We start from the raw sequence: 13,164 nt of genomic DNA on the forward strand, positions 1-13,164 counted from the left end.
ATAGCAACACCCCATTTCCTGTACCAAAAACTTAGTTTCCTGGCTGCTGAAACAAATACCATACAATGGGATGGCTTAAACAACAGGGATTTATTGGCTTGTGGTTTTGAGGCTAGGAGAAGTCCAAAATTGAGAACTGATAGGGACATGCTGAGTTTTTAGTTCTTAGACATCCAAGTTAGAGACATGAGATGGAGATATGGATAGGATCTGGAGTTAAGGGATTGAAGAGATGAATTTGGAAGTCAGCAGTGTTTAAATGGTATTTAAAGACGAGGCTAGATCAGATCGCTAGGAAATATGTATTTGCAGAGGAGAAGGCAGCACAGCTGAGCCCTGGAGCTCACCAACATTTGGAGGATGAGAAGAGGAAGAAGATCTAGCAAAGGGAAGACCAAAGAAATGCTGGAAGCCAAGTGTAGTGGGTGCTGTGCGTATTGTCTGCTGAGGTGCAGAGCCATCACCTGGTCCCCTTTCCTACGTCACCTCTCCCCCACCCCCCACCCCATTCCTGCCAAGTAGCCAGCAGCCAGTGACTGACTCAGAAGAAAAAAACACTGCCCTGTTGCCTTACAGTGGAACCAACTCTGAGGTGCAGTTCACAGCGCTGTCCGTGGAAACAGGGTGAGCTGGTCCCTACCTGACACCACATCCATCTTAACTTTCTTCCCCAGCCCTATCCTGCTCTTGCTGCCTTTCTCCTGAGAGCCCTCCCACAATAAACCACTTGCACAAGAATTCCCCTCTCAGGCTCTGCTTCTTGGGAACCTGTCTGAAGATACCAAGTAAAGAGAGTTCGTCAAGGAGTGAAGAAAGTGTCATATAAATGTTAGCCATTATTATTTCTAGTCCCAGAATAAAACTTCCTACTTAGTTTAGACCTTTTCATTTATTGTGGTCCTCCCAGGTGACACTGAGTTCCTCATGGTGGGTGCTTTTCCTCGACCTAAATGCTCTTCTCATCCCCTGGCATTCTAAATAAGGAGTTATTGTGCCTGTTCACTTTGTCAGAAAAGAGGAGCCCTGTGCTGTTTGAATGTATTATGTCCCCCAAAACGCCGTTATCTTTGATGTAACCTTGTGTGGGCAGACATATTAGTGTTGATTAGATTGTAATTCTTTGAGTGTTTCCATGGAGATGTGACCCACCCAACGGTAGGTGATAACTCTGATTAGATCATTTCCATGGTGGTGTGGCTCTGCCCATTCAGCGTGGGCCTTGATTAGTTTACTAGAGCACTATATAAGCTCAGACAGAAGGAGCGAGCTTGCTACAGCCAAGAGGGACACTTTGAAGAACACACAGGAACTGAGAGAGGAGCTGCAGATGAGAGACAGTTTGAAGACAGCTGTTGAAAGCAGACTCTTGCTCCAGAGAAGCTAAGAAAGGACAAACACCCCAAGAGCAGCTAAGAGTGACATTTTCAAGGAACTGCAGCCTAGAGAGGAACGTCCTGGAAGAAAGCCATTTTGAAACCAGAACTCTGGAGCAGACGCCAGCCATGTGCCTTCCCAGCTAACAGAGGTTTTCCAGATGCCATTGGCCATCCTCCAGTGAAGGTACCCGATTGTTGATGACTTACCTTGGACACTATATGGCCTTAAGACTGTAACTTTGTAACCAAATAAACTCCCTTTATAAAAGCCAATCCATTTCTGGTGTTTTGCATTCCGGCAACATTAGCAAACTAGAAGAAGCTCACAGTCTCTGCTCAGGGAGTCTAACCATGTAGCTTACACGTAGTGGGGGTCACAGACATGCAGTGAAATATGGAGACCAGAACGCACTAAGGGCTGGATTGGGGGGTAGGCAGAGGTCTTTGAGAGCACAGAGGAGGAAGCAGTTCATTCTGCCTGTGAGCGTTGGGAACAGTTTCACAGAAAAGGTGATATTTGAGCTGAGTGTTAGAGGAAATCGGATACCAACTTCAACACTTACCTCAAGATCCACCTTCTAGCAGTCCCAGGCGCCTTTATTTAGCTGTATCAGGTTCAGCTATTTTGAATTTCACAGGCTTTTCAGCTTGATCTCAAACTGTAGCTCCTTCTCTGCAGATTCAATGTGGACTCTCATTTCAGGAGCTCCCCAAACCCAGTGGTCCTGCAAAATTGACTCTAGACCATAGCAAGTTGGCAAAAAGAAATGAAGACCATCAGGAATTGTGTGAATTTGCCATAAGTTAATCATATCTTTTTTGACCAGCCAGAATTAACTTCTTTCACAGTTTGTCCCGTTCATGTGGGACAGGCTTCTCAAGGGCTTGGTTTTGTATTCTCAGAATTTTGGGCCCTCACAGTACCTAGTTTGGGTTGTGTTGTAGATGCCCAGTCGTATCTATTGGATGCATAAAACTGCTTTCTTCTTAGAATCATGAAGGAAGTCATAGTAGATAATTTAGGAAATTTTTTACTCAAGAAACAGCAACTGAGATTGAATAGAAAAGGAAGGAAGTTAGAGAAGGGACATCATTTCATTGGATTTTGAAGCATGCACAGATGAATGAATGGCTGAAGTGGTCAGGAGAGGAGTGTATTAAGTGTTGGGTTTCCTACATGCTGTAGTTTTAACATAACTATTCAAGGCGTTTTATATATTGCTTTAATGGAAGACTCTTTCCAGTCAGTGGATAGAAACCTAGTGTCTTAGTGTCCTGGGGCTGCCTTAATAAAGTACCATAAATTAGATGGCTGAAAACAACAGAAATTTGCTGTCTTACAGTTCTGGAAGTTACAAATCCAAAATCAAGGTTTCAGCAGGGCCATGTTCTAGCTGAAGCCTGTAGGGGAGAGTCCTTCCTTTCCATTTCTAGCTTCTGGTGTTTGCCGGCAATCCTTGCTGTTCCTTGGCTTGTAGATGAGTCACCCTGACTCCGATCTCTATCTCCTCCATCCTTACAAGGCCTTTTCCCACAGTGGCTGTCTCTTCTCTTGTTTTTATGAGGAGATTAGTTATATTGGTTAAGGGGCCTGCCCTACTCCATTGTGACCTCATCTTAATTTAACTAACTCCAACCTCAGTGACCCTGTTTCCCAATAAGTTTACATTCTGAGGTACTGGAGGTGAGGACTTTGACGTATCTTTTTGGGAGACACAGTTCAACCCATAAACAGCTAGGAATCGTAATTTGGCATTCATATCAGGAAACTTGGAATTCTTTGTTTTTTTCCTAATTCATTGCTACCTGATAATGCAAACTCTATTCAGTAAGATGTATTTTCAAGCAAGGATGCTTTGGAAAATATTAGGAAGGAATTGTGTAGCTATGCATTTCCTGAGTGATGTCCTAAAGCAGCCAAGACTGAAAGGCCTCTCTCAGACACATTCAAAGAAATTTCTACAACTCAAAAACAGGAAGATAATTAACCCGATTGAAAAGCTGCAAAGAATTTGAATAGACATTTCTCCAAAGGCAATATACAAATGGACAGCAAGCACCTGAAAAGATGCTCAATGTTGTTGGACATCAGAGAAATGCAAATTGAATGAAAACATATGTCCAAACAAAAACATATGCACGAATCTTCCTAGTAGCATTGTTCACAATTGCCAAAAGGTGGAAACAACCCAAATGTCCATCAGCTGATAAATGGATAAACAATTGTGGTGTATCCATACAATGGAATAGTATTTGGCCATATACTATTTGGAAGGAAGTTCTGATACATGCTACAGCATAGTTGAACCTTGGAAGCACTATGCTAAGTGAAAGAAACCAGACACAGGACAGATATTATATGATTCTGTTTGTATGAAATGTCCTGAATAGGCAAATGTATAAAACAGAAAGATTAGTGGTTGTCTAGGACTGTGGGAGAGGACAGAGCCTTGGGGGTGGGGGAAAGTGATAGCTAAAGGATATAGGTTTTCATTTTTGGGTGATGAAAATGTTCTAAAATAAATTGTGGTGATGGTCACACAACTCTGTGAATATACTAAAATTCATTGAGTTGTGTGCTTTAAGTGGGTAAAATTCTCATGTGAAGCAATTTTAACGTTTTACCATTTCCCCCATTAATGAATGAATTGAATAGAGAAAGGGAGACGGACAGAAAGATTAGTAGAAAAGTCTACAGAAATACGGTTGATCAGCTTTCAGGAATAGTTCAATGTAGGAAACTCTGTTGAGTGCCCTCTCTCTGTCCGGCACAGTGCTTGCACTGGAATACAAATACAGAGAGACTCTCAGTCAGTGAGGAAGAGACGTGTAAGCAAGTACAGTGTGTAAGTACAGGGCAGTGAGCTGTATTCACCAGAACTCTGCAAGAGCAAGGGTTTCAAAGGTCAGGCAAGGCTTTACCTGCCAGGTGTCTAGGGGCAGAAGGATGTTCCAGGCCAAAGGTGGCATGAAGTTTGTGGAGGTGTTGGGTCTTTAAGGTACGACGTCAGGTTGCAGGTACAGGTGGCAGGAGGTGGGCTAGAAAGGGGGACTAACTTTCAAAACATCTATCTTATACTAAATTAGAGGAAACTAGACATTTAAATGCTCTGCTAGACCAGTCTTTCTCTTCTTGACTTTTTAGTTCAGAAGTTAATAATAAAGAGCTATCATTTCTTGAATGTTTGCTCTGTGCCAGGCCCTGTTGTAAGGTCCTTTCTCATTGGCCTCGTCACAACACCTCTGTGAAGGTTGTGCCACTTATCCCTGTATGGCAAACCGAGCATATGAGCTGCCCACACAGCGGAGGAGTGGTGAGGCCAGGACCCAAGCCTAGGCTGCCTGACTCCAGAGCCTGTGCTACTTATTACCCCGTCATTTCAACAGACTTTACAGTAATAGCATGCTGGCTGGCATGAGTCTGTAAAACATTGTTCACTTTGAATGTCTTCCAGCCTCTATTTCAAGATGCTTTGGGTTCCTTATTAAAATGTCTAAATATATCTAAAAGTAAACTGGCAATCATTTTGTTTTTCTTGTACAATTCAGGTTGTTACTATTTCACTTAAATTGCAGAATAAGAACAGAGTGGTAATAATCACTTAGAAGGATTTGTTACTTTGGCTATTTGTTTTTATCCACTAGCTCATTGAAATTACCTTTTGTTTTTAAGATGAGGGAAATATGTCCTAATATTGGTAATCTTGGTTGTTCTGAGGTATCCTGTTTAAATATATCTGTCAATACCATCTGAAAAGTTCTTGCCTCAAAAGATGAAATCCTTGAGATAGCTTAACTGACACTTGTTTGACTCTGCGTTAAAAATAGTTCTGGTTTTAGGAAGTGAGGGCATTTAGGGCATTAGATTATAGCCGGAGTAGGCTTTCAGCAGACTGTCCTTTATTTTTGGAATAGATTTCTTTACCTATAGTAGCCCTCAATAAATGCTTATTAGTAACAGTAACACTATAAGATGATAGAACATGTCTTATATTGGAGAGGGTGACAGGTTGGCAATTTTTGAATCATCAAAGACCTACGTGAAAACTTTGCTCATCCTCTGTCTTTATCATAGATCATGTCATTTAGCTAATACCCTAAACACTGAAGTTCTTTTGTTCCCAGAATAAATGGCAATCCCGTTTTCCTTTAAAAGGGAAGGAAAGCTCTGCCTTAGAATGACTGGGCACGTGTTTTGCACCCTGCCACATAATTTGGGCAACTGTGAGCCCAGCTGGCCCCCTAATCAGTAATTCCTCAACGCTCTGGTATGTCTTAACATTGCCAAATAGGCTGGAAGGATTTGGAGAACAGGAAATAAGCTGCTGGAAAGATAAAGTGGGCAGCTATGAGTTATAGACCCGAGAGGAAATGAGAATACTAATCCATGGGAACAGCATTAGCAGTTTTTCTTTATTTTTAAACCAAGAATCATTTGAAAGATTTCTGTCTTTACCTTCACAGAGTGACCCACCTATTCATTTATACCAATTAGAACTCAGAGCAGAGAAGTATGGGAATGGGGACTACGTTTTCGTTTACTGCCTCATTTCGACTGATTAAGAATTATAAAAAGATGAAATTGAGTCTGTTAACATTTCATTTATCCAACAGAGGCAACTGTGTTGTCATAAGACCAAGAAATATTTAGTGTGATATTAGAAAAAAATTTTAAATAATTTTTTGCCTCTGTTCTTTTGTGTTAGTGTCATGCTGTAAGTATGCAGGCTGTTTTCATGAAGAGAGGTTGTGTTGTTAATGTTAACTCAGATGCAACCATAACCATACATGGCAATGGATGTTAGAGGCAAAACTATAGAAAATGTGACTAACCTCAGTTCTCTGAAATATGACACCTTGTCATCAAATATTGTTTTACAAAGAGGCAATGAATGTTCACTGTGTTAACTTGAGGAAACAGTTTAAAAATTGATCCTTCTTGAGTATTGTATTGTTACTTGTCATATTCCATTCTAAGGAAGCCATTCTGACATACGTTTAATGATTGTGGACTTAAATGATTAATGATTCCAGAAAAGAAGCATGAGTGTTTAGGGATCAAATTACAGCCTCATGCACGCTTGCAGGTTGTAATGTTTAGACCAAAATCATCTTGGATCTGAGAGAAGTTTATGAAGCTGATTATTACTGATCATTTGGAAATTATAAATTTTATGGCACGTTCAATGATAGCTAAAGATTTTTGTTGCTGGTTTGACTATTTTTAAAAATGATCAGTAATTAAATAAAAGAGAATTTTTAAAACTAGAATGAATCTGGGTTTTTTGCCCCATCTCCATTTCTGTTAAGTTCCTCTTCTATGTATGTTCTCAACTCTATAATTGCAGAGAGACACTGCGTTATGTGTGTTTAGTAAACTGAACTCCATGGGGACAAAGATGTGTCTTAGTGTCTCTCTTCAGCACCTAATAGTGTCTGGTTTAAAATATGTAGTCAGTCAGTGTTTGCTGATGTTAAAATGCCTTTGGGAGTTGAAAATAACCTTGAAATAGTTTTAAATACATTTTACGGTTCAAAGATATAATTTAATAAGGATCATGACTTCTGATTATATATTATTGTTTGGCACAATATATTCAGAATGACTGTGTTAGTATTCAAAGATGAGCCCCAGTCTCTTTCCTCAAGCAGCACAGATCTGTCAGAAGAGGCAGCACATAAACTGAGAGCTACAGTGGATTGTGTAGGTTGCTGTGCAGAGTTATGAACAGAGCAAGGAAGGCAGTCTCAGCAGAGGGATAAAGCTAGATTGGACTGCTGAGGGAGTTGTCAACATCCATATCCGTGGATATTGATGTTAGCATGCTTGGCCATCAGCGATGTTAGATTTGACCAGTGATTGCCGGGTTTTAAAAGACTGAGTCTTCACAGCTTTCTCAGATTTTTTGCAGGGTCTTTAAAAAAGAGTTATAGGACTCTTCCCATTTTAAATGGGTAATAATTTCATTTTTGAAAATTTGATGATTTTATTATGCATCTTGCAACAAATACTGATAACCAGCAAGTGTTGTGAACCAAGGCTGTTTGGAAGTCTAGCTCAGGGCAGACTAAATGGGATGATTCCTGAGGGTCTTAGCCCTCTGGTGCCTTGAAAATTAATTTAGAGGTCTAAAATCAGGTGTGTCCATCGTGTAACTTTGGGAGGTGATGGGGTTTACGCTTTGGTCTGAAAGCAATGTAGGTTTGGACAGATGGGTGCAAGGAAAGGATCTGGGCATTGTGGAGGTTCTTCACGGTCAGTCCTTGACTTCACCTTCTATATTAGACAATAGGTTAGAATTTAGAAACCATTTACACAGTGTCAGATGTTCACAAGGGAATATAATTTATTAGGCAGCGATCCTGTGAGTAGACAGGGAATTACAAATCTTTCTTATGAATAACAGGATGGCTCTTGCTGATTTCTTTTTTTTAATTATCTGCATATTATTGACAAATATCAATGTCTATCCACTGACTCCCCAACGGGACTTTTAACTTACCCAAGGGTATCCTCCCACTCATGTATTAGTCACATAGCCTGGGTGTAAGAAATACGTGCTGAATCTTTGACTGAGTTAGTTCCTCATTATCACCAGCATAGGCCAGTCAGGGGACAACCTCAGAGAACATTCACCACAGTGAACCTCGAAGTGTCATTTTTGCCTCTGATTCCCTTTTAACTTTGGACGTTGTGAGGGCTGCCTTCAGGCTCTACCAGCCATCAGAGACTGTGAAGTTCACCTAATCTCACAAATTATTTACTAGAGTTTCCACCTTTAGGATGACGAAGTGATCGTTCAGAAAGATGAAAGTGATTTGTCCAAGCTCTGAATTTTTCTTATTTATAAAACTAAGTTCTTATACTCTTATAAATTTTGAAGCATATAATTTCATCATATTTCCTCTGTGACAAATCCTAAACAACTTAGATTTTTCAACTATATTTTTTCCAAATTGACTGTGTAGACACTGAACTATTCAGAAAGAAATAAGATAGTCCTGAAAGATACGGAAAATTTAACTTCTAGGGGAAAATGAAATTAAATAGGACCCACACATTTCCCTCTTTCTTTACTAAATAAATAATATAATATCCATCCTCTTTAAAATACATAATAAGTTTTGTGAAAATACATTTTTCCACAACACAGTACCATCAGATGGGATCGTCGCTTGCTAGTGAGGGGCAGATGTTGGGTACAGATAGGAATTGGAACCTCTCTTTTTGTAGTGATGGGCATGTTCGTGCAGTAATTTGTTTGCTTAGGTGTCTGCTCTTTATCAGGAACCCATGTCAAAATAGATCTGGTTCAGTGTAAAAGTGCCTTGTGTGGGTTTTGCCGTGGCCTCTCTGCTAATTCCCGACACGCTCCCTCAAACTTTTCCTCAGACCAACCACATTTTATGTAGTTGTTAAGTCCAGTCCCTTTGTAGAAGTAGTCCTGGCCCTCTGGTTTATTCACTGTGGTAAATATCTCCTTGACTGTTTTCTAGGTGGTGCTGGTGAGGTGGAATGAGCCATACCAGAAACTGGCCACCTGTGATGCAGACGGAGGGATATTCGTCTGGATCCAGTATGAAGGCAGGTGGTCTGTGGAACTGGTCAATGACCGTGGGGCTCAGGTGAGTGTGGGGAGCCCCTTGTGATGAAAGACTGTGGGATAGGGAACACCAGACCCAGGATTCAAACCACTGAAGAGCAAGGCGGAATAGAAATAACTAAAATTAGAGCCCTAGTTTTCAGTTCTTGAGTATGTCACTAGATAAAGAGAGGGAATGCAAGATTTTACTTCCTTCTTTTCAACTGTGCTGCTTTTGTGAGAAGTCTCCAAGTTTCAAGCTTTAATTAAATCTGTGAAATCATTTTTTACCATTCAGTGTTGTGAATACATATGAAAATGGGAACCTCTGAAGTGCTTCTGGCATAACACTTTTTTGCTCCCTTTGAAAAGCTATTTTCCCTGTGTTGTAATCTTCATACTTCCCTCACAGGGAGCTCCATGTATGCTTCTCTCAACCTGCTCACCAAGCAAAGACTTTCTAACACACTCCTCTGTCAGGTTTCAATTAGTGTGGCCACCTGTTGTCATCTCTCATTGCTTCCTTTCTGGTACAGATTTGTCTCAGCTACGAGGAAAACAATTGCTCAGAGGAGGCCCTGCTGAATTGCGCTGTTTTTAAAACAACGCCATAAGATCCTTCCGGCTCACGATCTAGCTCTTCCTTGAACGTGAGCACTGGGCCCCATGGAGCTCCTCTTCTCACTTGTTTCAGGGCACATGGCCAAGCAGGCAGTTCCCATCCTCAGACTTGACAAATCTATGGCCTCTAAGCCCAGATCCTCTGTGGTGGTTTATTGATGAGAGGTTTCTTGGGCTATTTTAATTCCCTCAGAGTGATTTCCCTGTGACTTCCCTCCTGTATATTTCTCACAGACTGGATTCTCATCCTCCCCTCCCCCCAACCTGGCTAAATAAACTCTGAGCTCCCCGAGTTTGAAAGATGCAGACCAGTGAATAAGATAAAGTCATAAGGAATGAAGATATTACTAACAGTTACTATTAGCAGGCTAAGAATCTTTGTAAGATGTCATCATAGAAGACAAATAAACCTCTGTGTGAAGACAGAATGTTCTCTTTTTGTGAGTTTATTTATTTGGTAGGGTAAATCTAATAGTATTGACTGATAAGGCCTGATCAGTTTCCTATATACCTCTATGTAAAAGTGAAAAGAGGGAGAAGGGAAGTCTCCTCCATGGCTGCTAACCTTCTTGAAGTAGAACCACAAGTGTGGGAAATAAACTGTATGACCAGAAAATGTTCGTGTCACCTTGAGGGTGGATGTCATGGTCAAGAGCATGGGCTATGCAGTGAGGCAGCGTAGGCCCAGAATCTCACTCCATGACTTCAGTTTCCTCATCCATTATATAGAACTTATAACAGTACCTGCCTCAGAAGATCATTGTGAGGATTAAATAAGATTATATATGTAAAGTGCTTATATCAGTGCCTGCCACTTAGCAAATTTTTCAATGCTAGCAATTAGCACTATATATTTTTATAGTACTTGTAGTATTACGAGGTACTGCTACGTCATAGTCACCTGACATGGAGCCTGCCAGTCCTGCAAACAGTACCACAGTGTCATCACCGAAGATGAGTTTCAGGCACTGAGGTATCTCTCCACGGTTTTCTGTAAAGTGGAGATTCCTCTGAATTCATCCATCAGGATCTCTAAAGTGCTGTCATTCTTCCATCAGCCAATGCATAGCACTCTTTCCTAGGATGGCCTAGTGATCAAGGGTGCAACATGTCTTTAGAAGGACAAGAAAACTCTAAGTCATTACACAGAGAAACAAAAGGAAGTGGAGCTAGAATTTATTAAATGCCAGCTAAGTTCCTGACCTTTGCATGTTATTTCTCTTAATCGTCATAGGAACCCCATTTGGAAGATGTCATTTTCAATTAATGGAAGAGAAAACCCAGGTCAGGGAGATTAAGTAACTTGCCCAAGGTTTACACCCAGGTTTGTTGGAGTCCAAAACACGCTTTCACTCTGTCTTGTTCCCTGATGAGAAACTCCTTTTTTCTTTTAGCAGAAATTCGTGCTAAAAGGACTCAGGCTTTACTACCATTCAAGAGGCAGGCTAGGACAGCTAAGTGGGACCACCCCCACACCCTTTACACATCTCTGAGGAGGGAACCTTCTGTCGCCTTGGTGCAGCCACCATGTGGGCACCACCACCCACCAGATCCCTCAGCCTTTTTTCCATTCAGATTTTGGAGCAGACAAGCATGTTAGAAACACAAAAGGGTGGATGAATTCAGACCTGGAGGCAGATGCATTTACACAGACCAGAAAATATCTGGAATCAGCCTGGAATCTTACTAGTACCTGTGTCTGCCTAGATACTGCAAAGTAATTGCAGTATCTTTTCTATATCTTCTATATAATTCTGCTTTTTGGAACTGTGACTTTAAACCTCAGAACCCCCCATTGAGCAGTTGTCACTCTTAAATTCTTGCATTTGAGGGAGGTTTGGTTGCTTTTAATTGTGTGGGAGTCAGATCTTATCAGAGGAAAAGACTTGGTGACACTGTTAGCAATGAATCACTCATGGAAGGAGTGTGGCTCTGTGCACCCAAAACATACCCACAGAAAAGAGTGATGTTTTGGCTTGGAGGAGTATCCTTGAAAACCCATGCATGGAAAAATAATACCTTTTCAAGGAAATGGCAGTTGATCCTCATTACAGACACATCTTTCATTGTCACGAAGTAATCAAATATTTGGCAAAAACCAAGTGATGCTTAATAATTTCTTTTACAGGAAATGATTACAAAGCCTTTATTTTAAAAACAAATCTAGAACAGTACATGCATTATTTTACAGTATTAGTCAGCAGGGACTGCTGTGCCAAGCACAGATGCTCTGATGAAAAGCCCCCTTGGGCAGTGGCCTGGTCTGGGCTGCTGCTCAGCTTCAACTAATCTGCAACCCTTTGCACAAAATTCAAAATCAACCAGAAGAGGGAGGGATTTCTACTTATTTCTCTAAGTATTTGGTTTCCCCCATTTTTGTTTTTCCTGTTTTGATATATTCATACCACTCTGGCAGCATAATGTAATAACCCCAATCAGTTCATTTAAACATCTGTATTCTCTCTATTTTATGACTGTGAGATTTCTTGGGTCTCTAAGAAGGTTCTTCTCACTTGCTCTACATTTGAGCCCTTTAGTAAGAGGACATTTTATTTTTAGTACAGATCTTTCCCGAGATATATGTTAAAATACACATAAATAACATTATCTTTGTAAAATGAAAACGCTTTTACTTTCATTGCAAAATGTAATTAACGTGTTGTTTCTGAGAAACATTGTTTTAAATTCTTAGAACCTAGATAGTTATAGTTGGTTAGAATATGATGTCTGTGAAAGCAACGTTCTGAGTTTACCTAGTTATATGCTATTAAGAATCACACTTAAAACTTTAGGACATATGAAGTAAAAGGATAGCAAAAATATATCTGGAAAATACTAAGGAAAAAGGAAAGCTGGTGCAGCCATGTTAGTGTCAATGAGGGAAAAAGATACAGTAAAAGAGAGCAACAAATCCAAAAATTGGTTCTTTGGAAATAAATAAACAAAATAGACAAACTGCAGGTAAGAGTGATCAAGAGAAGAAAAGAGAAAACCTAAATGAATGATTTTATGAATGAAAACTTGGCATAGCTGTTGACAAAGTAAACCATAAAAGGTATTAAAAGTAATTAAGAGAGGCGGGGCAAGATGGCAGACTAGTGAGCTGTATGTTTTAGTTACTCCTCCAGGAAAGTAGGTAAAAAGCCAGGAACTGCGTGGACTGGACACCACAGAGCAATCTGTCTTTGGGCATACTTCATACAACACTCATGAAAACGTGGAACTGCTGAGATCAGCGAAATCTGTAAGTTTTTGCGGCCAGGGGACCCGCGCCCCTCCCTGCCAGGCTCAGTCCCGGGGGAGGAGGGGCTGTCAGCTCCGGGAAGGAGAAGGGAGAATTGCAGTGGCTGCTCTTATCGGAAACTCATTCTACTGATTCAAACTCCAACCATAGATAGACTGAGACCAGACACCAGAGACTCTGAGAGCAGCCAGCCCAGCAGAGAGGAGACAGGCATAGAAAAAAAACAACACGAAAAACTCCAGAATAAAAGCAGAGGATTTTTGGAGTTCTGGTGAACACAGAAAGGGGAAGGGCGGAGATCAGGCCTTGAGGCGCATATGCAAATCCCGAAGCAAAGCTG

General features: G+C 40.8%; 1 protein-coding gene across 3 annotated transcripts in view; it reads left to right on the forward strand.

Moving 5' to 3' along the window:
* TULP4 (TUB like protein 4) overlaps positions 1-13,164 on the forward strand; it is a 336,350-nt gene that overhangs the window by 213,824 nt on the left and 109,362 nt on the right. For all 3 annotated transcript variants that reach the window (XM_037820591.1, XM_037820601.1, XM_037820610.1), the window contains one exon: positions 8,874-9,002. In XM_037820591.1, coding sequence (XP_037676519.1) covers positions 8,874-9,002 — 129 coding nt within the window. The remainder of the gene's footprint in view (positions 1-8,873; positions 9,003-13,164) is intronic.

Source organism: Choloepus didactylus, chromosome 2 (assembly GCF_015220235.1).
Source record: "Choloepus didactylus isolate mChoDid1 chromosome 2, mChoDid1.pri, whole genome shotgun sequence".
Taxonomy (NCBI): domain Eukaryota; kingdom Metazoa; phylum Chordata; class Mammalia; order Pilosa; family Megalonychidae; genus Choloepus; species Choloepus didactylus.